Source organism: Haliaeetus leucocephalus, unplaced genomic scaffold (genome assembly GCF_000737465.1).
Source record: "Haliaeetus leucocephalus isolate CR32 unplaced genomic scaffold, Haliaeetus_leucocephalus-4.0 Scaffold656, whole genome shotgun sequence".
NCBI lineage: Eukaryota > Metazoa > Chordata > Aves > Accipitriformes > Accipitridae > Haliaeetus > Haliaeetus leucocephalus.
The window spans coordinates 2740478-2766147 of record NW_010973092.1 but is presented as its reverse complement, the minus strand read 5'-3'; the positions used below and the strand labels follow the sequence as shown (position 1 = coordinate 2766147).

General features: G+C 41.6%; 1 protein-coding gene across 1 annotated transcript in view; it reads left to right on the top strand.

Moving 5' to 3' along the window:
* FSTL4 (follistatin-like 4) overlaps positions 1–23739 on the top strand; it is an 86967-nt gene extending 63228 nt beyond the window's left edge. The window contains exons 4-10 of the mRNA XM_010579191.1: positions 4765–4926; positions 5958–6092; positions 12812–12930; positions 15816–15965; positions 16559–16666; positions 19751–19860; positions 22942–23739. Coding sequence (XP_010577493.1) covers positions 4765–4926; positions 5958–6092; positions 12812–12930; positions 15816–15965; positions 16559–16666; positions 19751–19860; positions 22942–23644 — 1487 coding nt within the window. The 3' untranslated portion in view covers positions 23645–23739. The remainder of the gene's footprint in view (positions 1–4764; positions 4927–5957; positions 6093–12811; positions 12931–15815; positions 15966–16558; positions 16667–19750; positions 19861–22941) is intronic.
* Positions 23740–25670: the final 1931 nt, after the last annotated feature.

Sequence of the window (25670 nt, the reverse complement as noted above, 5' to 3'; positions counted from 1 at the left end):
CAAATCCTGCTGGAAGACGGGCACGCGCTTGTCCACGGCAGGCAAGCAGCGTCCTTACCGATGCTGGTTGCTGTACCTGTGCCACACAACGCAGCCACGTGCGTGCAGCGCTGCGCTTGGGCTCTTTAACCAGGCTACAGTACAATGCTAAAAGCAGCTCCACGTTGTCTGACTCGGCATCAGGCGTTGCACAATCTAGACTTGCCTAAAGGTCCTCTCCAAAGCAGCCTTTCTGAAGGGGAAAAGCAGGTTTGTTTTGCTCAGCTGCTGAATGCCGTGCAGTGCTTCCCTTTGTATCCGCTCGTTCAGGATGCCACAAATAACACGGGCAGATCCAGATGCTCATTTTGACAAGCAGAGATGAGAATCCTCTTAGGCAGAAAATGTGAAGACCACCAGATGAATGCCCCAAACCGCTGGCTCACATCTTCCCAGCAAGAAGCATAAAGCACATATGTGAAATGCAGCCTACTTGTGACGTCTCATGGGGTAGGTTTGGGTTGAGCTCATCCATCATAGGATTCACAGCAGTGGCAGAATTGAAGTCAGTGTATTTATACAGCTGGCCCTTAATGTCTTTGGAAAAAAAGAAAGTGCTGAAAGGCAGCACAAAGTTTAAGAATTAAAAATTCATCTTGTGTGCTGGTATCTTTGATCAGGACACGCCAAGAACAGTAGGAAAATTATGTTCTCTCCTACGTATGGATATTGCTTGGGAAATGTGTACAGCATACACTAACTGTAGGGAGGGAAAGCAATTTATCACTTTCAAGAGGAAAAAGAGTTGCTGAGGATAAAGAATCTCATAAAATTGTAATCAACTATGAAAATTGATAGTTTGCAAATCAAGAGACTGCTGAGTGTAGGGCATCATTTTCCTTGGTCCTTGCACTCTGGAAAACATCAGCATAAATCAGAATATTGTATTCCTTGAAAACAGTTTTAAAAAGCCATTCGGTCCTCAGCCCAATTATAAGGGTCCAATAGGACAAATTTTCCAGTAACAGAGAGATGTTTTAAACACGGATGGTTTGTTAATGTGTTCTTTGAAAAGAAAACATACAGTGTTGCAAACTCCTTTCAAATCATAAATGGAAAGATTAAAACATCTCAAGTAAATGATTAATCTGTTAATTTTTACTAAGCTTTGGGGTATATACATCCTATAGCAGCAATGCAAATTTGGGGTGCTTGATGCCGCCATCTGTGCTCATTGTGTGCTTTATCACCTGAGCTGTTTTATTGTAATGAATTGGTCTGCTCACAAGTAAGGTACTGCTCAGTATGCAGTAGTAGGCAATCTACCCAATCTCGTACTTGTTTGAATGTCTCTTTTTTCCTCCTTTGCTTAAGATAATAGCATTTTTATATTACCCTTGGCTGCAGACACAGTAATGGTTAGCAATGATATATATTCACCAAGGGAAATAGCAAAGGATAATCCATATATTCCAAAGTCCGGAGCTGAAATCTTTGCAAGTTTAAAGTAAAATGTGCTTACTTGGAATGTATTAATTTGTAGCAAGGACAATAAAAATGCATTCTGCAGTTTGCTGTTATCACAAGGCAGTTGCATGCAATAATTTACTTGTGCAATGAATTATATAAGACAAGGGAGAAGAAATAAAAAGTTTAAAAATGGAAGGAGCAGGAAAATGATAAGAGAGCAGGAATGGAGGTGCAACACATATTTTTGTAGGTGAAAACAAGCCGTTTCCTTATTAATCACTCTCGAAGAGACACCTTGCTATAATTTCAAGTTAAGCTAATTTTCATGCAGAACATTGATTCAGTGTCTAGGACCCCTGAACTACCTTCTGCAGTATAAATCTATTGTGTTTTCAGCTCTGCAGGTGAAATGTGTGGATTACTAACATGGTGTGAGGCGAAAAAACTGAGCAATGCAAGGAAGCTCTGCTTTGCAAAGGAGTGCCCTGTTTCTAGGGAGCGTGATCGTTGTGGCAGTCGTTGGGAGTGCTGACCTGAGTGCCCGTCTGAAGAGGAAAGCCTAAAGCAAACCATTACAAGAAAATATCAACCCACGCTGGTTTTGAGAGCATTAAATAGGTGATGTCTGGGACGGCCTCTATCTCCTTTAAGAGCCGGTGGGTGAGAAAAAACCACTAGGCTTGGAGCAAAATTTGCTCTGGTGCCTTTGGCCATTTGGGATATGTTGGAGAAGGGCTTGAGCCCAGCTGGGGCATCTCCATCTCACCCGGAGCCGGGCAGGCGCAGGCAGGCGGCCGTATCCTGGCAGGAGCAGAGCTCTGCACGGGGCACAGCACCTCGCAGGCTTTGCTCCGGAGCTGGTTTTCGTGTAGCTGGCTGCAAGCACGGGCACACAAATGTGTCTGCAAGAGGCTGGGGCAGGCGAAGCACCAGGCAGAGGGGGTCAGCATTGCTGGTGGACTGGAAGAGGCGGGTTGTGCCATCTGGAGAATTGGGAAAGTACCTGGGGACATGAGGTACTAACTGTCAGTTGACTTCACCAGGATTTGGGCATCTAACTTCCTTGGGTGTTGGAAGTGTTTTTTCCTATGCATTTGTAGGAGACAAACCACCTCTCATCTATGAGTCTGAATAAATCACGTAGGCTTTCAGTGGACCTCAGTTCCTAAATCACTTCATTCTAAAAATGTTACTAGCAGCAAGCAAATCGTAGGTGAGACAAGCATTGAGTGCAGGACCTTCATAAAATTCTGTCAAAGTGGACAAAAATTACTGTCTTTATCCTATCGTGCCTGGAGACACTGACTCAGAGAAATTTAAATTAATTTTCCAAGGTACAGACGGAATGAGAAGCTCCTGACTCTCAGTCTTATTCCCCTGAATTGCTTGGGCACTGTCTCTTAAATAAACGCAGGGATGGCTCTGACAACTGCCAGCCATTTCTAACAGCAGATCGTTTCCTTTGCTTGCCTTCCGCTTAGTCTGGCACCTCCTGAAGTCAGGAGGAGCTGCAACCCTGACAGTAATGGGAGGAAGAGAAGATAAAAAGCTAGTAAATGCTTTTATTTAGAATTTGAAAACTCAATTTAATAAAACAAATGCTGTCGTTTTTGTAACCTCCTGATTAAAAAGCTCTTGGATGGTGTTTTACTCGCTTCCCCGCATCTTACAACACATTTTCTTTTCTTCTCAAGTAAAGGAAATAGAAGATGAGGCAGTAAGCCCACACGTCCAGTGCAGAGGAGGATTTTAAAGCCTTTCCTTTGCTAGAAGTCCCCATTTTTGTGTCTCCTCAGTTGCCCCTAGGCATTTCCTCTCAGATTACACTTGAACAATCTCTCACTTTTAAAGCTATAAAAAACAAGTAGACTTGAGGGCTTTCTGTCGTGGCTGATTTCCTTCCAAGCTGATGACTCAGCTCTGGTTAATACTTGGCAGCTGGTAGGTAAGACAGAAGTAAAATACATCTCTCTCTGGTAAGGCCCATTAAAAAATAGAAATAAAAAGATGGAAAGTGTATGCTAGTGAATGTAATTATTTAAATTATCCCCATATGGATATGTAGACACATAGCAAGCTGCAAACACAGATTTCATTTTATTCTAAAGCAACTGTTAAGACAATTTAATTTTGCCAGTCCTGGAGCCTAATGATGGACTATATAAGAACACAGCAGCGAGTTAGGTACTTTAAGCCAATGATTTCCAGTAGAAGTTTGTTATTAACTCATTCAGGCTTTCTTTAAAAAAAACCCACACATTTTCCTCAATCTTCCGCTACTGCCAGCGTGGTTATTCATTTTCCTTGAGGAAGAAGTTGGGCCCCCACATATCACATCCACATCTGACTCTGCCTGTGGCTTTACGAAACTGTACACCTTTCAACATCATGAGTTCCAAAATCTCCTGCTCAGGTAGAAAAGTTAGCCGCTTGATTATAAAACACAGCGGTCCATGACCAGCCTTCAAATACCGTCAGCTATGGTATGGCACATCCTCACTTTTCCTTTTATTATGTCCCTTGAGGTGAAAGGAAGGAGGGTCCCACTGATACTTTTCACTGCTGTTGCAATATTGCAAATTGTCTTTGAAGTATGTGAGTAAATTGTTAAGAAATAGTTAATGGGTGATGATAAGCCTTGTTGATTTGAGCAATGAAGGCAACATGATTGAAAATCAATGAACTTGTCTGAAATTGTAATATAATTAGTAGTCCTGCCAATTGAGTATATTAAATAGTTCAGAGGGGCCTTCCTGAAACAAGGTAAGTCACGTTTTGAAAGCCTCAGGAAAAAAGAGAAGTAATTTATAAACACTTTATTGGTTCAGAATGACAGGTAGTGAATGTACAGGCTATTTCCTGATGGATATTTACTTAAAATGTTGAATAATATGCTACTTCTAATAGACAAGAACCCCAATTCCTTCCTTACTAGGTTCAGTGAAGGTTTGGACTTTATACTTTAATTTTTAAATACATGAGTTACCCACCTTAGGTTTTAATCCAACTTTACTTAAGTTCAGTCAGTCACTTAATGAAAGAAAGCAAGAACAAGCAAGAACGGTCTAAATACAAAAACAGATATTGAGGTTGTTCCCTGGCATTGGTTTACTAGTTTACTCTTTTCTATTATTATTTTCTATTTTCTGCCCCCAAAGTTGAGCCGTAGCTTGCACTGAAAGCCAGAATGTTGCTCATCTCCCCGGTTCTCAGGTCAGAGCTCTTGTGCAGCGCCCTGTGAAGGCTCTCGAGCCACCGACAAGGGGTGGCACCCGGCGGGTGAGTTTAAAGTCGCCAATTCCTTGTTTTCCGCAGTGCCACCAGTGATCCGCGTCTACCCTGAAACGCAGGCGCAAGAGCCCGGCGTGTCGGCAAGCCTCAAATGTCACGCCGAAGGCATCCCTAATCCTCGAATTACCTGGCTAAAGAACGGCATTGATATCATGCCAAAACTATCCAAACAACTAACGCTTCTAGGTAAGAACAGAATTTTGATTCATTAAAGTATTGTAGACGGGGATTAAGGAGGATTATTTTGCACTTTAAACTAGAAGTTCTTGTACTTTCGCTAAGCCACCGTTGTTGGAAATCGTGTTACAAAACCGCTGTTCTTTCTTTTTATCTTTTTCTCCTGTGAATTTCTTGGGAAATACAGTATCGATTGATATAAGTGGTAACGGTGTTCTGTTAAAAGACAGCGTGTCTGGTTCTCCACTGCCTCGCCTCTTGTGTACAGCAGTGCAAATCAGAAGAGAAATGCATTAAATTATTTGTTGAGGTATAAGCACTACGTTGGTTGCAAGTCAGCTGAGAATCAGGCTGTGGTTCTCCTGCCGTCTCACACCCACCTCCCCAGAGGGAATCGGCCTCTTGACTCCTGTTAGTCCTTGTTCAAACGAGGGTCCAACAGACACAATGGAAGGCAAAAATATTTATTTGTAATTTGCTGTGTAAAAATATTAAAAACCTACCCATACACCCCACAGTCTGGCTGTGGTGTATTGCAACCCTTAACCAGTGTTGGAAACACAGATATCCCTGCATGGGTGGGTGCGGTATCTCAAAATCTTCCAAAGCTTTTAGGCAACAGTCCTACTCCAGAAAGCAAAATGATAGGAGAAACTGTAGAGACACCCTTCCCAAACCCAAAGTTTTGGTGATCTGATGAAAAACGGTTTGCAAAATTGAAGTTAATTTTTATCCACTAAAGCCAAAGCTTTTTTTTTTTTTAACAAGAAGAAATAAATGAAATGTAATTTATTGTTTGCACTTGGGATTGGTCTTTGTTCATTTCTGACGCAGAGTGTGTATGTGCTAATGGAAAGAAGCAAAACATCAGCTCTCATGAGAGTCCCCCAAGTACTTCTAGTTCTGTACAGGGAAACATTGCGCGGTGAACCCACGCTGTTGAGCTGTCACCGGGCGGCTGTGACAATGGAAGGCATTTAAGGGCAGTAAAAACAATTAGCAGCAGTGAGGAACACTGTTTATGGGTGTCTTTCTTACAGCAAATGGAAGTGAACTTCATATCAGTAGCGTTCGATATGAAGACACTGGTGCCTATACCTGCATTGCTAAAAATGAGGTGGGAGTGGATGAGGACATATCTTCACTTTTCATAGAAGATTCGGCAAGAAAGACCCGTAAGCTTAACTTTCCATGTATTTATTTCTTTAAAGAGTATTTAAATGTAATGGTATACATGCAGTTTAATAGTTCAGTCCATTGCATGCGGAATGTTGGACTCTTACTCGTAAGGCAATGACAATTTTGTCTGTGCTTTGATCAGAGGATTTTATCCTGTTTGGGGAAGGAATCACGTGGGGAAGGTAAAATCTCCTCATCCAGGACGATGGTGCCTTTCATGTGCCGAGTGTACTGGGTGTGGTACGGGTAACATCTTTATTAAAGTAACAAATTTGCAATAGTTTTAGATATCAGAGAATCCGAAACCTCATATTTTATCAAATTATATGCAGTTTCAGAAAATAAATTTCATTGATTTCTGTACAAGATTTCTTCTTTTAAAGCCAGTTATGAGTCAAAGTTCTCAAATATTTAGATGCTTGAAAAATGTTCTGATTGAATTATTTATTTTACCTGTATTTACATCGCTAGCTAGCAAAATAGGTTTCCCTTGGCGTGAAAATATCTTCCACTTCAAAGACAAATATTCTCCCAGCCACTCTTAGCTGCATGTCTCCCATAGGAGTGCAGCAGTGTTATCTTGACCGCACTGTCCCCGAAACACAATTAATGAAGGAGGTGATTAGTTGCCCCAGTGGAAAAGCTCCCAGAGGCCTGATCCTTCCTAATTCTGCTATCTTAACTACTTGGGAGATTGCCTGGGTTTATGGTGATACTAAAAGGCTGGGTGCAAATGGGATTTTTGCTACTTTTCTGGCTCTTAATATAGAGCAAGAATTGAAAACGAAGTTAGCCATAAATATGTGCTCTCATGGTGATTCTTTGGAAAATATATTCTATTCCTCGTTAGATAGATTTATGTACTCTTGTTAATATCGGTCGTTTTCCCTTGAATACTTGAGCAAGGGAAATTACAGTATCTTGAGAAATAATTGGATGTATCTTAAACAGAAATTCAAATGCAGATTTACTTTCAAAGAGTATTTGAGTCCTGAAAGAGAATGTAGTTGCAAGAAATTCCAAGAAGAAATGCAGCAAAGTGTGTAGCTGCTGTAACTGCCAGACTCAGGCTTCTGAAAGATGTCATGTTTCCTTATTGAACATGTACAGAAAATCACAGCCTGTACCATGCCTCCAATTACATTTGAAGGTAACATCTTCTCTTTAGTAAGACTTTGATCTTTGCACAGGCTAAAGTTGGCTTCATTTCAGGGAGGATTTTTCCTCTGTCAAAGTTTCAGAATTGTTTCTAGAAGGAGCAAATGTATTTAGAACTATCTATCTTTCCTGATATTTTATTTGAATGAATGTTACAAAGTTTTCACAAATTAAACAGTTCATGTAAACAAGAGTATTAATTCAGTTACTTGCTACAATGAAAATTTTGACATTGTTTTGTTGTTTTTTTTCTTTTCCTGATTATTTTCTGGCTTTCCCAATTTTCTGATGCTGCAGTTGCAAACATACTGTGGCGAGAGGAAGGTACTGCAGTAAAGTTCTTTTGTTGTAGTGATAATGTGCTTGTCTGCTTTAATAATTCCATGATGGGCCATTCTCCACTGACTTGCCACTAACTCTATCAACTTTCACAGTTACCAGATTAAATACAGATCAGACATTTAAAAGCTAAACTATTCAAATGAGAGATGTCACTCTTGTAATATAAATTTTACCTATAACTTCTTACATTTTTCCACTATGAAATAATAGATGATCATAAAATATATAAAAATGTGAATTTTATATAAACTGTCACCGATGTGAGTAGCCTGAGATTCTCAAGCTGCATTAACAATTGCACAAGTGTCAGAAGTGCTCCCAAATTACCATAATTGAACAAGTAAGACATAAATTCAATACACTGCATTTTTAAGCAAGCAATTCAAGTTCTTCCTCCTCGGTGGCGGGTATCGATGTTTACTAGGTGAGCAACAAAAATTGTGGTTTTGACTGTTAGGCAAAAAAAAAACCACAACAGGTTTTGCTTCCGTCTATCCTTTAAATCGATGCAGGGTAAAGGTTGCCCCATTTCTCCTTGTTTTAATTGGCAGTTAAGATCTCTAGTTTGATCAAATTTATAGTGTGCCCTGTACAAGGTCAACATCTGTGTATCTTGGAAGCCAAATTAGGAAAAAAACCCATCCTAAACAGCTAATAGACTCAAAGATATTATGGAGGCACTTGAAATGAAAATTTATTTGATTTTGTGCACCCTAGTGCTGTCATAATTTCCAAAACACGCAGTAAGACGCATTGTGCAAAGGCCCAAGGAGCTCTCAAGCAGCTCGCCCGTCTGCCTCTGTAGGGGCACGGATGGGACCCTCTCCCGGCTTTGGGCTCCTGGGGGCTGCGAGCAGGGCATCCCCTCGCTGGAGGAAGGTTCTTGGACTTGAAGTCCAGGCGTAAGGCAGTTCTTACATCTGCCAGTTGCGTATGAGGAAGCTGGGACCTTGGTGTCCTTCCAGCCTCGTGGGGAAGGTCTCTGTGCACTTCCAAACTGCTCTTGACCACATCCCACGGCAAATCCCCCTCCCTCCCTCCCTCCCGTTGTTCCTCCAGGGAGGGCTGCACGCTCACTCTGCCTTTGGAGGGTGCAGAGACCCTTCCATACGTAGTGCCTCCAGGTACCCAAAGGGACAGTTGTGCTTCATGCCCTTGGCTTGGAGCTCTCTGGATTGCTGTGGCTTGGCCCAAAGGATTTTAGGGGCAGAAGGAAAGTGCCAGCCCGTAGTGCTACCTCAGCCAGGTATGGAAATACCCGATGCGTACCTGTTGTCCCGCTGTCGGCTGCAGACACGTACAGACAGCAAATGCAGCTGGCTGGAGGTCGTGAGACAAGGCACAGCCGCCTAAGACAGCTCTCCAGCACTTATTCCCAAATACGCTACCTGCAAGTGCCTTGTGCACAGCAACGAAGTGTCTCTTTACTGCTGATGTTCCTGCAAATGGCACTATGGGCACTAAGAATTGCTATTTCCCTTCTGCTTGGAAGTGAAATCTCTAGTGCATCTAATCAGTCCAGCATCATCTGCGTGATGCTACGTGGCTGTTTATGTACTGCATCCCTTATGCTCCTTTTTAAAGAAAGTAGTTGGATAACCCTAGCAGATGTAGAAGTATAGTAATATTTAAAGAGTAACCAAGAAGTTGGTTGCAGAAAGTCGTCTTATAATTCTGCTAAACAATATGGACTTACTGCTTATCGACCTTGCACATTTTAAATAAAAGTATGAGCAATGTACAGGGAAAACATGGGCGGTAGAAGCAGATTTACTATTGATGTTCCTAAACAATTCAGTATCTTTAGAGCAGGTTTATTCCCTTGCCTGTGCGGTTCTATAGTATTTGATCGGCACGTTCCTTCTAGACAAAGAATCCATCGAACATACTTTAGCATGTGAAATCTTGGCACAGAGACAGCTGGAAGAGAGGAATGGTATTTTTATTTTTGCATTTTAATGTATTCTTACAATTCCATTCAAATGAAAACTTCAGTGTAAGTAGCAATATTAACAAATGGATTGCTAGACTTGAGCTCCTTTAAAATGATCACGTCCTCACGCCCACAAGGTCTGTAGTAACTAAAGCTATTGGGAAAATGCCTAGACAGAATATTGTGTAGAACAAGCTTTTGCTTCAAGTCAAAGTTTTAACACAAGTATTTGGTCATTTTAAAAGTCAGTCTATCGGTCTGTTCTCAAAACCTTTCGCAGACCATGCACAAGTAAAACCTCAAGAAATGAGTGCACATAGCATGACCAGCCAGTTAAACGTGGAACTGGAAGCACGTGCAATATTTACTCAGTGTACAAACTGGTTTTTGATTTTGTACAGAAAAAACTGCGAGTAGCCCAAATGTGAGGTAGAGATTTGTTTTCATGCCAGTGTTCATTTCTCCAGTGAGTGTTGCTTACTTTATAGCTGGATAAAGGGAGCATATCGTGACAGCAGGCAATCATCAGTTATATGAATGTAATGCACTGAAAGAGCTGAAAGCCTTTTTATTACCAAATTTAAGTTCTAAAATACTTCCAAGCATTTAGATTAAATCGAGGAAAATCATTCAAGTATCAGATCAGAGGAGAGTATTCCACAGTGACAAATCTGCCCTTTGATCTCAAAGGAGGGAAATAAAAATGTACACTCAGATGGAGACTGTATTCCTCAAACAAAGAAAACTCTTGTTGTCATCAGGCGTCCTCCTGAAGTTTTTAAAAAATAAAGATGTTAGAGTCAACTTCATCTGGAATGGTTCAAATAAGAACCGTTATGTTTAGGAGACCCTCCCCATTCTTGATGGTGTTTTTTTTATATTAGGGGTTTTGTTATACAGATGAGGTATGTTGCCTTTTATAAAGCCTTTAGTTTTTGAACTAGTTGTGTCATCCAGCCTGAAATGCATTCAATTAAACAGGGGAAAAAAGAAAAACCCTCCTCATTAGTCCCCCAGTTCCCAATCTAGTACCTGCCTCACTAGTATAAATAACGCAACCGAGCAAAATTCACCATTGCCCACCTCTGTACTGAATTAATTCCCCAGAACAAGGAGTTGCAGCAGCATAGTCAAGAGAGGAGTCTGTTTTACCCATGTCCGTGAGATTGTTTAGAGATGTACCCCAATCAAGACTTGGCAAATACTTTGTAAGTCACAACAAAACACCTGGTCTGTCTAGTAAAAACCCTGCTTTGCCTAAAAATCAGTGTGGAGATTACTCTCTGAACAGGTATTTTAATTTAAATTGGTAAACTTCTTTAAAAAGAGAGTACCTGAATGCTATTAGTAATTTGTGTCATATTTTAACTAGTCAGCAGAAAAACTTGCACTCATTTTACTGTAAAATAAGCTGTGGGACTTGCCAAGTCACTAACTCTAAACCTACTGGGGTAAAATTATTATCAAAGTATTTTTGTGACTAATTAACACCTTAGTTCTGAAATACACACTCATTGTAATAGGATCATCAGACAAAATCACGCTACTGTCGTGCATGAAAATAATAATAAGCATCTTCACAATGGTCATAATTTGTTGCCTGCCTGTTTCCACTTCTTAGGATTAAAATCCTTTATTCATGAAAATATGTGCACTCATTGCAGCCAGGGTCAAATTCTGCCTTCTGATGTATTCACTCAAATCCCACTGAAGCAGGTGGGAGTTGTGTGCATGCTGTGAGCGCAGATTTTGGTCCAAAGTGCCCGAATGAAATGTTTCAACAATATACTCGGAAAAAATTAGCCTTTAGCCCATAAAGATAAATTAGTTCTTGATGGAAGTTCGGTAGCTTTTTTGTACATGCATGATCCCTCACTGTGGCATCACATTTAAGGATCACGGCTCCGGTACCCGCCTGATGCCCTAACTGGGGTATTTCTGTGGTATGGTTTAGAGAGACTCAACTGGAACAGGGTCAGTACAGCAAACACCACGTGCTGAGATGTTGTACTCTGAAGCCACTTATTTGGCAATAAAAAGAGGGGAGTTTAGCACCAAAAACCCCCTTCTAGCCTTACTAAATACCATCTCTTTTACAAAACGTTCCAAAAAGGCAGTTGTCCAAATTATACAGGTTTCTACTGTTTTCCTATGATGATTTAGACCTCAATCCTGCAAACACTTAAGAGATGAGACACTCTGTAGATGTGAGCAGTGTTTAGAGGTGCCACCACAGGACCAGCCAAGGGAATTGCAATGCTGAATGTTGTTCAGATCTGTAGAACCAGGACCTTATTTCTCCATGGGTAAAATGTAATTAATTAGAAATTACAAATTATCACCATATTGTTGGCAGATAAGTACGCTATCAACTTTGCTGGGGGTGACAGTGGTCATTGCAAACACTTACTGGTGGTGGTATGAAAAAGATGAAATGATGCTCGGGTCTTTCTAACTAGAGTGTTTGAAAAGATCCTGACCATTTCTTAAAGATGCTCGTTACTGCAATTGCATGTAGCTGAAGAACAACTAAATTATTGGTGGTTTAAGGCATTTCTGCATGACAGAAATGATAAAATATGATCTCCTAACAGCAAAGCAATGACAGACAGACAGTTTTCCAAATCTCCTGGAATGCCCCAGTTGGAAAAATGAGTGCTATTGCAATGCTGAACTACTCCACATTTGTGAATTACAGTTTGCAAGATTTCAAAAATGTATTTGTTTTGGTGGCTGTAGTTAGTTCATCCAGATAGTTTAAGAAAATAGAGAAATATATTTATTTTCATTCATGGAACCAATATTAAGCACTTCCATTTTGCATCACAGTTCCAAGAAGTCAAGTTACCTGTAACAGGACCAAATTCAGATTAATTTTAACTAAAGCTTCTCTCTCAGTTTTCAAATCATTAGCAAGCTATTTTTAATGAAATCATAGAAAAAACCAAAGTCGTAATCTGAGGGAGAGAACAATGCAATACAGGGTGCTTCTTGTAATCAAATCCCACTTCAGTACATATGCGCAAGACCTGAACATAGTTACTTGCGTACAACCGCTGCCACCAAGGCAATGCATTTTTGAATGTGTCTGTACCTCTTCACTCCTTGAAGCCCTTGTTGTGACATGAAATTTGATTTTGTGAATGCACCGACTGCATCCAAATGACCAACTTTTATGTAAGGCAGATTTTGTTTGTTGGGGGAGGAGGGAGAGTTCTTTAAAACAGCTATGGATACATGCCAAAAAAAAATCCTACTCCTTTTGCTTTATCCCCCTTCAAGGCCTGAGTGTTGGGAATATGTTCTATGTCTTTTCTGATGATGGGATCACAGTCCTTCAGCCAAATGAATGTGAAATCCGGAGACACATCAGGCCCGAAGAGAGGATTTTCACGAGTTATGTAAGTCCTAAACCCTGGAGCTACAGCCAAAAGCTGGGAAACTTTCTCTTAATCTCTTCAAAGGTTGTTATTGCTCAAGGACCCGTTTGACACAGTGATGTTGGGGCTTGGTGGGCTTCATGTGGTATCCCTGAGGTATATCATCTTCTCCTCTTGAAAATTAAAATATAAGACTGACATGGAGGATTACTGACACCCTGCAGAGAATTTGACTAGTTTTCATATCAAAATGTAGGCAAAGACTTTCACTTGTCCTGTTTGACCTATTTACATATCTATGCCCAAAAGTTGTAACTGGGCGGTAGGGAAAGTACCGAAGTCAATAGCAGAGGGATGCACACATCACTCACTGGTGCTGACTGGCCCCTTTTACTGATGGCTCGGTAGGCAAAGGAGTGGGCTACTTTCTGCTCTTCAGAAATGGTTTCCCAGGTTAAACCACAGCAGGGATGCAAGTAATAACGCACGGAAGATGGCCGTGCCGTGCTGATCCTCTGCATCTTCTGCTGCTGAACCAGAGACCCGCACCATCCTTGTTTACTGTCCGGCATTTTCTGCCAACACTGAGTTTACCTAACCCTTGCTTTAGGAAATCAGAAGGAAAATTTGGTCAAGTGTCAGTGGATGTCAAGCACTGGCTCGTACGTAGTGCAGCTCAACAAGGCAAGTGGGATAACACGTGCCTGGAGGCCCTGTGAGGCCAATGTTTCAGTGACCTGTGTTACGTACTCCTGTGCTGTAACATATACCATGTATGTGCTCATGAAATTACCAATTCTTATAAAACACAGGTGCTGAAATACATCCAGAAATGCTTTTTTAGTCACTCCTTTATTTAGGTGGGTTTTTTGAAAAGGGGAAGCTTAGAATGTGGCTCTCTTCTGAAGAAAAGGACTCAGCCTTGCTTTCAATTTTGGGAGGAATAAAAGGGGAGAATCACTATTATGAGCCCTGCAGGCTGGGTCAGGCTCTGCTGCCATGGGTCACGATCTTCTTGTGAGTCTGTATTCAGTATTTTTTTAAATCTCAATAGGTTTGTGGTTGATGTTGGGGTTTTTCCCACTGGCTTTTAATATACCTCAGTAGAAGTCCAGACTGATGCTCACCCCAAGACTGGTCCTTAGCATGGGCTTAATATTATTAAGCCACACTTGAGCTGTTGCTACTCAAAGGCAGAAATCTTGTGTTTCTTTTCCAAAGAGCTGTAAATATTGAAGAGGAGGTTCTGGAGAAACAGCTTGAAAAGAACAAAGGAGAGAGGGCACTTAAGGAAATAATGTCAGCACAGTGGTGGGCATAAAAGGGATTTTTAACGTCATTACTTGGCTGCCTTTCAGAGAGACCTCTAAGGGTTTCCTACAGATATCATAGGGCCTTTTGCCCTTGGTATAGGGAGGACTGACTTTTTTTTTCCTCCCTTTTCCCTTTTAGTATCTTGAGTGTTCGCCACATAGACAGTGACACCAGCCTGCAACTTCAGGAGGGTTTCTACAAGAAAGGTTTCTTCGTTTGCTATTAGAGGGCGCAAAAGCAGATAGAGCAGCTGCAGCTGAGCTCTGTAGCAGAAAGGCCGGTGACCTTTCCCTGCTCCTGTTGGTTTGGCTGGATGCTGTGTTGTGAAAGCCCAAGCCCCAGCACAGAGCCAAGGATGAGGAGGGCAGTTTGGAGGCTGTCAGGTGCTTGGCTGCGTGAATGGCTGCTGGAAGCCCAAGGCTGGGCTTTTGTAGCATCTTTTAGTTTGCAGTAGCATAGATCTCCAGCCTGGCTGGAGGGCCCGAAAGGAAAACGCAGCCAAGTTGTTGAGTTTTGTATCTTCAACCCTTACACATGGTCTCCACCAAGCTACCTAGCCAACAGAGCTGTGCTACTTAAAGGTGAAATCTTTTTATCCATAATCATTGCTCTGATACAGACACGGCGCTGGCATTGTTTTTTCTTGTACCTCCTCTTCCCCTGAACAAGCTCTGCTGCTGTAATCGCTTTCCCCTTAGGGAGGTTGTGCCATTATTTAAAGTGACCCAGCTGTTGTATTGACAAGATTTAAAACCAACAGTTGCGTTCACTGAAATATATATGTGTTCATTTAGTTTCGCCCTCGTTTCCACACCACAGCCTGGTTCCACATAAATGCTTTTTCAAATAAAGCAACTCGACAGAAGGAAGAGTGATGAAGAGCAGCCAACGTGCAGGGGCTTGTTGGTGAGATCACACATGACTCTTCAAACTTAGGGTACCAGTGAGCTCCTGCTAAAGCTAATACCAGTTTTGCACAGGACTCAGTGAGTGGAAGATCAGAGGCAAAATATGGCATCAGGCAGCTGTGAACAGGATTTGGTCCAAAGCAGCAGGATTTGGTTCCCTTTGAACATGGGAAGTCTCTGTGTTGGAGCAATAGACTGTAGGACCCTACTTGTTTTGCTACTGTTTCCCTGAGCACAAGCATCTTAGAGCACGCTCTCCTGAACTGAAAATGAAGACTTTATGAAAAATATAAAGCTGTGATTCAATTAATGTAAATCACTGTTTTTTCAAAGCACAGAGTGATATTTCTATTGCTAATAAATGCTGACAGCACTGCAAGTCTTGATGAACCACAGCGTACTTCAAAAGATAGATCCATAGGCTGAGTGGTTATTTAAATTCAATGTGAGTTTGCAGGAGGCCCAGCTGTTTAATGTCACTGGGTAGAACTAGGCTGCAGTGTGGTACCTGATAAAATAATTATTTCATGTTTTCCAGGAAAGAAAGGGGGAAAATACCATCCTAATGGAATCCCCAGGGAATTTTTTTTCTATGTTTTTCAAGGCTAAGCTTCTTGCTGCTCCAGTCCCTGAACTTGTAGAAATTAAACCTTTTCTCCTCTTTTTTTTTTTTTCACCCCTCAGGAAGAGATCTGTCCTAGAGTGGAAGGTGAAGGCACTCAGTCCTGCGCCTGGGCTTCAGCGGTCAATGTCAGAGACAAGTACATTTATGTGACACAGCCTAAGCAGAATAGAGTAATGATAATTGATATCCAGACTCAGAAAGCCATACAGGTACTTACAAGGGGAACTCTTTATTCACTGATGGCAAAAGACTTGATGTGGGACAAAAAAAGTAGATCTTCACCCAGTGGATCTGCTGACATCACTAAAAAGTTGGGCCTGTGTTGCTTTCACCCATGGGGTCACACAGTTTGTAACCTCACTGCAGGAAAAAAACTCCTTTACAGGCTGTTTGTCATCATCTTGGGGCTGCATCTGCAGCCAGGCTTGCAGCTAGCGTGGTAAAATAATGCTAGAACAAATTTCTGGCTTATGCTTACCGAGCCACTGCCTGACCTCGGTTATAAGCAGGTTGGGAAGAATGAACTGGTGTGGGTATAACTCAAGCAGAAATTGGCCCCTGATCTACTGGCTATAAGTAACAGCATAAGATGGAGTGATGTCTAGCCGGAAAACGGCATCGAGCAGCCAGATTTTTCTACTGCTGGTGCTGCCGCTGATCCCCTGATTGATTCGAAGGTAATTGTGCAAAGCTGCACAAATGGGTATAACAGCGGTACGTGGGAACGTCTGCAGTAAACTAATACAATATTCATCATGTGCGTTTGGGTCATTATGTAAATACCTGTCTCCTTTTTTTTAAGTCCTTGGACGTTGACCCGTTACCAACCAAATTACATTATGACAAGTCCCACGACCAAGTGTGGGTGCTTAGCTGGGGTGACATGAGGAAGTCCTCACCAACGCTGCAGGTGAGTCCTTGTGTGCCTGAGCCTTTGCCCTTCCTTGTCTTGGCATCATCGGTAGCAAGCTGGTGACTGGTTGGTTGCAGGTAATTAACAGCATTTAATGGTCTGGATATAAAGCCGCTCTTTCATTTGCATATCTAGTGTGTTTTATTCATCCCTCCTCCGTCCATCCTCACGTATTTTTCCTGCTGTTTAATTTGTTTTTGAGCGATGACTGTGCCATAGGCTGGCAGCAGGACTGTTTTGTTGCCAAGGTCTGTTTTGTTTTAAGGCTGATGACAGAGCCAAGTGCCATAAAGTCATACAGCAAGGGCTGGCAGCTGACGGCGAGCAGTACGAGCCCGCGATGCTGCAAGTCATTTGTACAGCCTGCGTGAGCGCAGCTTCTTTTTAACTTGATTGAGGTCTAAAAGCAGTGGGTACCAAGAAGCCACAAAGAACGTACTTTCTGTATAGAAATCTGTTACTCTTCAGGTTATTGGTAGTGTTTCATTGGAGGCACAAGTCAGGCCAAGCAACACATTCAAAGATAAGCCTAAGGAAGGGACTAAGTGTGTGCTCACTGCAGAGCTGCAGCGCACCCTTCTCAGACGTTATGATGACCTGTGAATTTTTCTGTCTGCCAAAAAATTTGGGGGCATTGCACAGAAAAGAAGCATTAAAACGTGAATGAATTGTACTGTGCCTCAAGATTCATAACTCCTTCAGGTTTACTAGCCTAGCACCCTTGTTATGCATTGAGCAAAACCACCCTGTCCTCCAGTTTGGTAAAGGCTTTTACCTCTTCCTGTCTTCCACATAGAAGTGCAGGTTTTCTGCCAGTGCACCAAATAGCTACTTATTTTCCTTAAACTCATTTTGTCCCTTGTCTTTCACAAGGCTTCAGCCTCCTTTTGGATGATGATGGAGCATAATGTGGTAGAATTGTTCCTTTCATAGTAAAATGCAGAAAAGAGCTCTCCAGGGCATGAAAAAAAAAGCATAAACAGCAAAAGTAAAGCATCAGGGACAAATTCTGTTATTGGGTGTCAGTGACTCCACTGGAGGGGTACCAGTGAGGTCCCTGGGGCTGCTCCACGCTCAGCACCATCAGACCCACAGTGATATTGGGCTCTCTGGTGCACAGTAATGCACATAGGTTTGAACAACTAAATTAGCTTCCATTTCTGGATTGCCCTGGAGGATTCACTCTTCTGTTGACAGTACAGAAACAGTAAGTGTAGGCTTCTCATTGGGCATTTTGCTGCTGCTGCATGTCATATGACAGAGTTGACACCAGAGCTGATTTGATCCATCTAGACATACCCTTCTCTAGTAGTTATTTTCTGGCGCTTGCTGCCCAACCTTTCTGGAAACATAGGTGTCGTGAATGCTCCTTCTACCAGAAACGTTTGCTTCTATTTCTGCATAAAAGCATGCCCCAGCAGGCAGAGAAGAAGGGTGGCTGTGCTTTCTGACCTAAAAACCTACAAATCTGGAGGCTATGATAGTTGTGGGGCTGCCCAAGGCCTCACTGGAGATGCTGCCCCATGAAGGTGGGACGAGCCATCCCCACCAGCCACATTCTCCATCCAAGATAACGGCTACAGCTCGCAGAGTTCCAATAATAAAGAACGGACCAGCAACTCAACATGGGCATTTTCAGGAAAAGATGCCAGAAACAGAATGGGGACAAATAAATGAAGGTTTCTGAGGCAATGCCACCAGCTTGTCTCACCTGGGGATGAGCAGTTTTCCGTACAGGGTATAAGGAGACAAAATGGACTGTCTTTACCCTTTCTGACTAAATTTCTTCCATCCAGCTGTGAGAGGTTTCTGTAATTAAAGGAGAGATGGGACAAGCATGTGATTATTAACAAGAACACACCATCTGCACAGTTGGAAACCTGTTATAAGGCTCCAGCTCTCAGATAGTCCTTTCTGTTATCTTTATGAAGTGCACTTACACATATAGAGAATGAGATTAGCATCAGCATCAGCACATCTTTTCTTTTTTCCGACCTTCCTTCCCAAAAGGTGGGCAGCGACTAATTTGGCCAAGTTCGTTCTTAAAACCTGCGGTGGTTAGTTGCAGACAGGCAATAAAATATCTTTTTTAACAAAGATGCTGCTGCAGAGGTTCATCTAAATTTCCACTCATTCTTCGGAAGTCAGGGATTTATCAAACAGCCCGTGCAGCCGACTAATGGGGTGCTGTTGTTTAGCCATTACAGGCTTGTGGGAAGCAAATGTCTGGCCTTGTGAAAGTACCGTGCAAGAGCGGGCATCTTTCCTGAGCAATCTAATTGGAAGAAATCTAAATGGCACGACCAGAACAGCTGTCTGAACTAAATCGCATAGGGTTTTAGCATTTCCTTAATGAATTATGTAGCTATAAACTCAAAGCAACTACTGTTGCACATTAGAGCAGCAGAAGTTCCTAATGAACGGACTAAAGTCATCTTGAACTGAGCAAACAATTTGAGTATTTAACGTTTTAATTATTGAAAACTTCTCATTTTCCGGAGCGGTGGAGGAGCTGAGTTCCCATGGCCGTGGAGGTGAGCGCCGTGCTGGAGGACAGCACGGAGCGGGGACAGCCAGTGGGCCTCTCTCTGCTCCTCCCTGAATTTTATACGGTGCGGTAGATGGATGAACAGTTCTTCTCCTTCAAAGCGATAATTAACTTCTGTGAGTTAGTGTTTGATCCTTCAAGCTGGTAAATTATCGCTGGGCGTTTAAGTGAGATTAATAAATATGACCATGAAATAAATGTTTATTTTAGACAGTGAGGAATAAATTATTATGGTCTTAGTGTTGTCATACTGCCTCGGCTCCTGCATGACTGCTCTGTCTCAAGATATAAACATCAGATGAAAGTCAAGTTGTGTACTTACCTTACAAATGTCAAGCCTCAAATACTATTTATTAGCACACCTTTTTCAAGACAGCTATACCAAACAATATTTGGAAGTCATTAATCAATTCGAGTCTACTACATCCCTGGGAAAAGCCACTCGGTACCCTGTATGACTATGTAATCTGTATTTACCTTTCTGCCTCGCTTGCTGCTTTTCCTGTACTCAACCTCATGTGTATTTATTGTAGGTAATACCAGAAGCAAGCGCAGGGGAGGATCAGCATGTTATCCGCACGCCATTTGAAGGAGTGGATGATTTTTTTATACCACCTACAAATCTTATTATTAATCACGTTAGGTAAGAAGTGATCTTCATGACTAGCAACAGTGACCACGCTGCTCTCTTCTAGTGGGCATCCTTCTAATAATCTTACAGCACTTCACAACTGTGAATGAATGCATTCATGATCAAGCTAACTACCCTTATCCCCATTTTCACGTGTGAAATGGAGAAATGGTTGAGCAAATTACCAATAGTTATTCAGCGAATCAATGAAAGAGCAAGAAACAAACCTGGACTTCCCTTAGCCCATTCATGGGTATTCAAACCTCAGCGTGGTGAGGCATGCCTCCTTGCAGCGAAGTATGACACGCTGCCCTGGCTTGCTTGTGCCGGGAATTTGATGGCCAGAAAGTTGCCTTCCCTGCCTCAAAACTGCTTTATGGATCTGAGCAGAAACCTATGTCAAAGATTTATTGCCTGAAGTGGTAAAAGTTTATTCTGCCTGAAGCATAAAGCGTGGTACTTCCACATGTTTCCAACTTGTTCAAATATTGGATCTCTGTGTGAGGTGTACGGTTTGAGCAGAAAAATGGTATGCGCCGCATATTAAAAAAAAAACCCACCTCTTTGAACCATCAGTTTTGAATGTTAATGTGATGTAGTGGTTAATGAGATTGTATAACTAACATACTAATAACTTGGAGTAATACTGGCTGCTTCCCAGCAGGCACAGGAAGCCTCCCATTAACACTATCAAAATTGATGATAACTGCACAGCAGTTTATACTTTTCTTACCATGTTATAACATAACAACTGTTTAACCATCTTCTGTCCCCAATATAGTTTAACTAAGTTAAACACTCAAAAAATCATAATGTAACTTCTTACATTAATCTTAGGTTCCCTGCAGTGAACACCGAGGATGGGGGGGGTCACACTTAAATGATTATGTGTTGAATCTGGTCCAAAATAAATAACTTTGCTTCCTGAAACACAAAATAATGAGACATACTTCATGGCTGTCATTCTTTCCCTGCCTCAATTTTCCAGTTTGCTTTCAAAATACCATTATGACTACTAGTAGTGCCAGGAGGTAGATGACTCTGCTGAATGTTAAAGCCTGAGATGAGAAGGTATGGTCTGGGGTCGAGGACAGGAAGATGGAACAATTACACTTTTTTGTTGTTGTTTTATTGTCCTTTTGCTTCAGCGTAATTAATTGGCTGTATACAGATGATCTTCTGTAACAAATATTAAAAGTAGATAATTGTCTATAGTTTTCCATGTGCAAAGCGGAGAATGCTGTGCCTAATTTCCTATTTCAGTTGTTCAGGGCCAGATCTTTGTCTGTTGTCTCTCACCCTCGGCACAGAAAAATAATTGCTCACAGTCTAATGAGACTTGCTGAGATCATGTTCTAAATTCTCCACTCAGAAACAATAACTGGCAATACCAGCATTTCCCAGGAAGGTGAATATTTAAGTAATCTCTTCTGTGAGCCAAAAAATATTTGTATGCAAATGTTCCTGCATATGTATTTCAGCTGCCTGGTATTTCAGATAGATATCTAGGAATGTATCCATTTTTATTAGTTCCCAGGGTAGATTGTTGTCTATTAAAAACTCTCTAAGTGCGAGGTTTTCTTTGAGATTTCAGATCACAGATTTCATGCAAGTGCTGTGCCTCTTCTGCAGCTGTGTGCACATAAAACACATTCTGACCCACTTTTTTAAATTAAAGTTTATGATAAGAACCATTTTTTAACTTCTTCAGGCATTTGGCCAAGTATTAAGGAAGTCTTGGGAAAAAAAATGCTGTAAGGGAAAGCATTTTTTAAAGTGTACTTAGAATGCATTCATCCAGGAGAAATACAAGTGTCATATCCAATTTCCCCACACACAGTGTACTACGAATCTCCACTGCAGATATTTTCTGAAGTCTCTAATGGATGTGAGTATAATGGGAAAATGAAGGGCTTAGCCCAGTGATTTTCATGGGATCATACACTACATTGGCTCGTTCTTTAGAAGTGAAATCATTGCCGAGTGTCTCATTGACAGATGGATTAAGAATAAAGAAATAAACCCAGTGTTTTAAGCAAAATACATATTATCTGCACGTAAGCACATTGTCCTCCACATTTCACAAAGCAATTTTACATCTTTTGGGGAAGAGATACAAAACTAAGCGCGCACTTCATTTCCTTCTGTCTGCATTGAATGGATGAAAAGATACTCAATGTAAAATTAGTTTTCCTAAGTCAGTAGCAGTGACCTGTGAATCCAGGGGAACACAAACAGGCTGTTTCTATGGGCTCCCTCTCAAATTAAGCAGAAACCTTTCTTGGCTATTCTTGACCTTTTCTTGTCTTCAGCAAAGGTCAGATGTGCTGCAGCATGTATCTTTTACAGAACATTTATTCTCTGCTCACTGTTGTCTGCCCTCTCTTGAGACAGAAAACAAAGACCCCTTTTCTTCAGTGCACCCTGGCTGGGTATGTTCCTCGAGAAATGTTTTACACCTTCCCTGGGCTGGAGGGACGGTGTTTAACACAGTCTGCTCTACACCTCAGCCTTGCCAGGTCCTGCAGTGGTCCCCAGGCACCACGGGTAGCAAACGCACATCACAGCTACCCTCTGATGCTGTAATTTAAGAGATGAGGTTGGACGTGGTCTTCACTCAGTGGTTATACGTACAGCTCGAAGTTGCTCTCTGGCCCCAGCCTGGCAGGGATATGCTTTATTTTGAACAGTTTTCTATTTTGAGATTGAGGAAGTCTTGAGTATATATTGAACAGATTAAATACAAAACTGGTCAACACTAGCCTACAAAACACCCGAGCCTTGATATCATTGCTATTGCAAATTGGTCTTCCCCATAAAAGGCTTCAGCTCTTGAAGATGTTATTCAAATACCCAAGCACATATTCAAGCTTCCAGCATCAGGTTGCTAACTTTAACCAAATATGTACCTCCTTTTAGCATGTTTTAGAAGCACTAAAACGAGTGAGATTTCTTACAGAAAAGAGATAGCATTATTGCACACACTTCTGAAACCAACAGGATAGAGTTTCCCAGTTCTGCTGACTTTCGTCTTTTCTCAAGCATATCACCGTGTCTCCAGAGATGACTTCAGTGTCATGTTTTCTGTTTCAGGTTTGGCTTCATCTTTAATAAATCGAAATCTGCAGTTCACAAAATTGACCTGGAAACTGTGACTCACATCAAGACTATCAACTTCAAAAACTATAGCTGTGTACCGCAGACCATGGCTTATACCCACCTGGGCGGTTACTTCTTTGTCCAGTGTAGGAGGAATAGGTTGGTGGCTGCGTCGCCGCAGCTCGTTATTGACAGTGTTACCGATGCCGTCGTCGGCCCCAACAGCGACGTGTCGGGCACACCTTATATCTCACCGGACGGACGCTATTTGGTCAGTGCAGATGAAGACAGTGGCAGGATCAGAGTCCAGGCTCTAACTGTCCGAGGGGAAATCAAGTTGATTTATGACTTACAAACAAACATACACGTATCTGATCTGACATTTCAACCCTCTTTCACTGAAGGCAATCAGTACTATATATATGCTACTTCACATTTGCAAACAGATGTGCTTTTTGTAGAGCTGTCAACGGGGAAAATGAATGTACTGAAGAATTTAAAGGACCCTATCACATCCAAAGACTGGCCCTGGAGCAACTACAACAGAATTATGAAAGACAGTGGATTATTTGGACAGTATCTCATTACACCAGCTAAAGATTCATTGTTTGTTATAAATGGGAGGCAAAATACGTTACGCTGTGAGGTTTCAGGTATAAGGAGGGGTAACACAGTGGTCTGGGTTGGAGAGGTATGAAAGGGCAATAGCAGTAGAGCCTTCGGCAGGCAAGTACCGGTTGGACCTTTACACTGCAACAAAGGAGCAGTAGCATTGTATATTTTTACACTGGGAAAAAAAAAAAAGAAAAAACAAAAAACCCCTGTATAGGCTTCATGGTACAACACTGGTCTACTTGCAAGTTTTATAATATAAGGTATGCTCTGCTAATAGGAAGTGGTTTTGAAGAGATATTTTTTATTTGGGGGTATGATTTCTGGTTATGAGGAAAATGCTGGGAAGTGAATAATATCTCCACTGAGATACCGTATAAGCCACGAAACCTAGTGATTCTGTAGAACAAAACAGATTTTGAGTTTCCATACTGAGGAGCTTTTATGTTATGTTCAAGCCATCACTTTTCTTTCCTGTATACCTTGCCCGTTAGCTGTGCTGACTACCCCACCCCAACACAGAGAGACTACAGAAGCAATGACTGCAGTTAAAATTCAACTTTGGATGATGAGGGAAACAAAGCAACAGAGAGCAGTTTTCAACCCACAGAAACCTAGGAGTGCGATTTAATGAAAACTGATCAGTTTTCTCTGCAGGATGGCTTTGGGAGGATTCACAGATGTGATTTCAGAAGGAGGCATAGCAGAAATAGTAACTGTCAGCTCGCTTTCTTCTGCACTTAATTTTGCTCTTGGTACTACTGAAGGCAATGTTATGAGGTTCCCCCCCTTCTTCTAATGCATATTTGTGTGATTGTATTTGAGAAATTTGGCATGAAATATCCAGGCCATTAGAGTGGGTAAAAGCCAGGAAACACTGAGCAGGGGGTCAGGGTTTGTAAAATATTTTGTTGAGAAGAGGGCATTAGTCTTTCAGCAGCTCATGAGTGCGGTCAGCTTGGGCACAATATGCAAAATCTGCTCTTCAGGGGCAGAGAATTAGTTACGGTTATTCCCATAGGAGGCAGCAACACTTCTAGAAATTGTTGGTTTCTCTCATTAAGTATTTAGTAGCACTGAAGTCACTTGGTTCTTCATAAAATAATAGCTACAATGACAGAGGGTATTTTTAATAGAAAACTCACTCATTTTCTAGTCATAGCCTTAATTTGCCTATTTCTTTCCAGACATCCCGGGAAACAATTTTTCTCTGTGATTTTTTTTCTTCCCATTTATAGTACACTTGTTTATAGTCAATTATCTTTTAGTTATGAGCAAAGAGATTCATGTAAAACCAGCTGAATTACCCTAGAATGCAACAGCTGGCATTGAGAAATTTCAGTTGAGTTCCCATAAAAATACAGATCCATTTGCACATTTGGAAGATATAAAAACTTTTCTAGTTGCGTTTTTGTAACTTTCTATATCCATCACCATGAAGTAATCAGGGCAAGAGCAGCTATGGCTTGCAAAGCGGTGCAAACCAGGTGGGCACCACTGCCACTGTGAACGGGCTTTGAAAATGTGGTCTTGAGGTGGGTGAAAACTCTCTCTGAAGGTAAGCATCTGTTGCATCGGAGCCACCCGTTGGCCTTTCAAAAGACCCAGCTCGTTTTGCGAATGACCTTGTTGCCCAGACTTTGTACGAAAGCAGCTGCTGAACGCATCCAGTGATATGTAGTGGCGGAGTAGTTATTTTCCAACACAGATGCTTAAAGTCGCCCATTTCACGATGCACGCGGAGGGATTTTAAATGAGAAGGACGCAGACTAACACTGGTAGTCTTTGCTTTAAATGTTAAACTTTACCAAAAGAGTAGCATTTTAGCGTGGCTGTAGACCTGAAGTAATTTAAACCATTTCGGTTCTATAGAGAATATATAAAAATCTGTTCAGACAGACAAAGAAGGGGAGCTGAATCCTATGAATTCATTAAACATGGAGTCCTTGAAATTGCCCTTCAACATCCATAGGCTGAACCCTACATCTCTTTTCACTTATGAGCCATAGGGGTTAGAAGCGACTATCCCATCATTGCAACACAGACATAGGAAACAGATTGGCATAGCCTTCCTTTAGCAATGCATGGTGTCCATGATTTTCTACTCATCT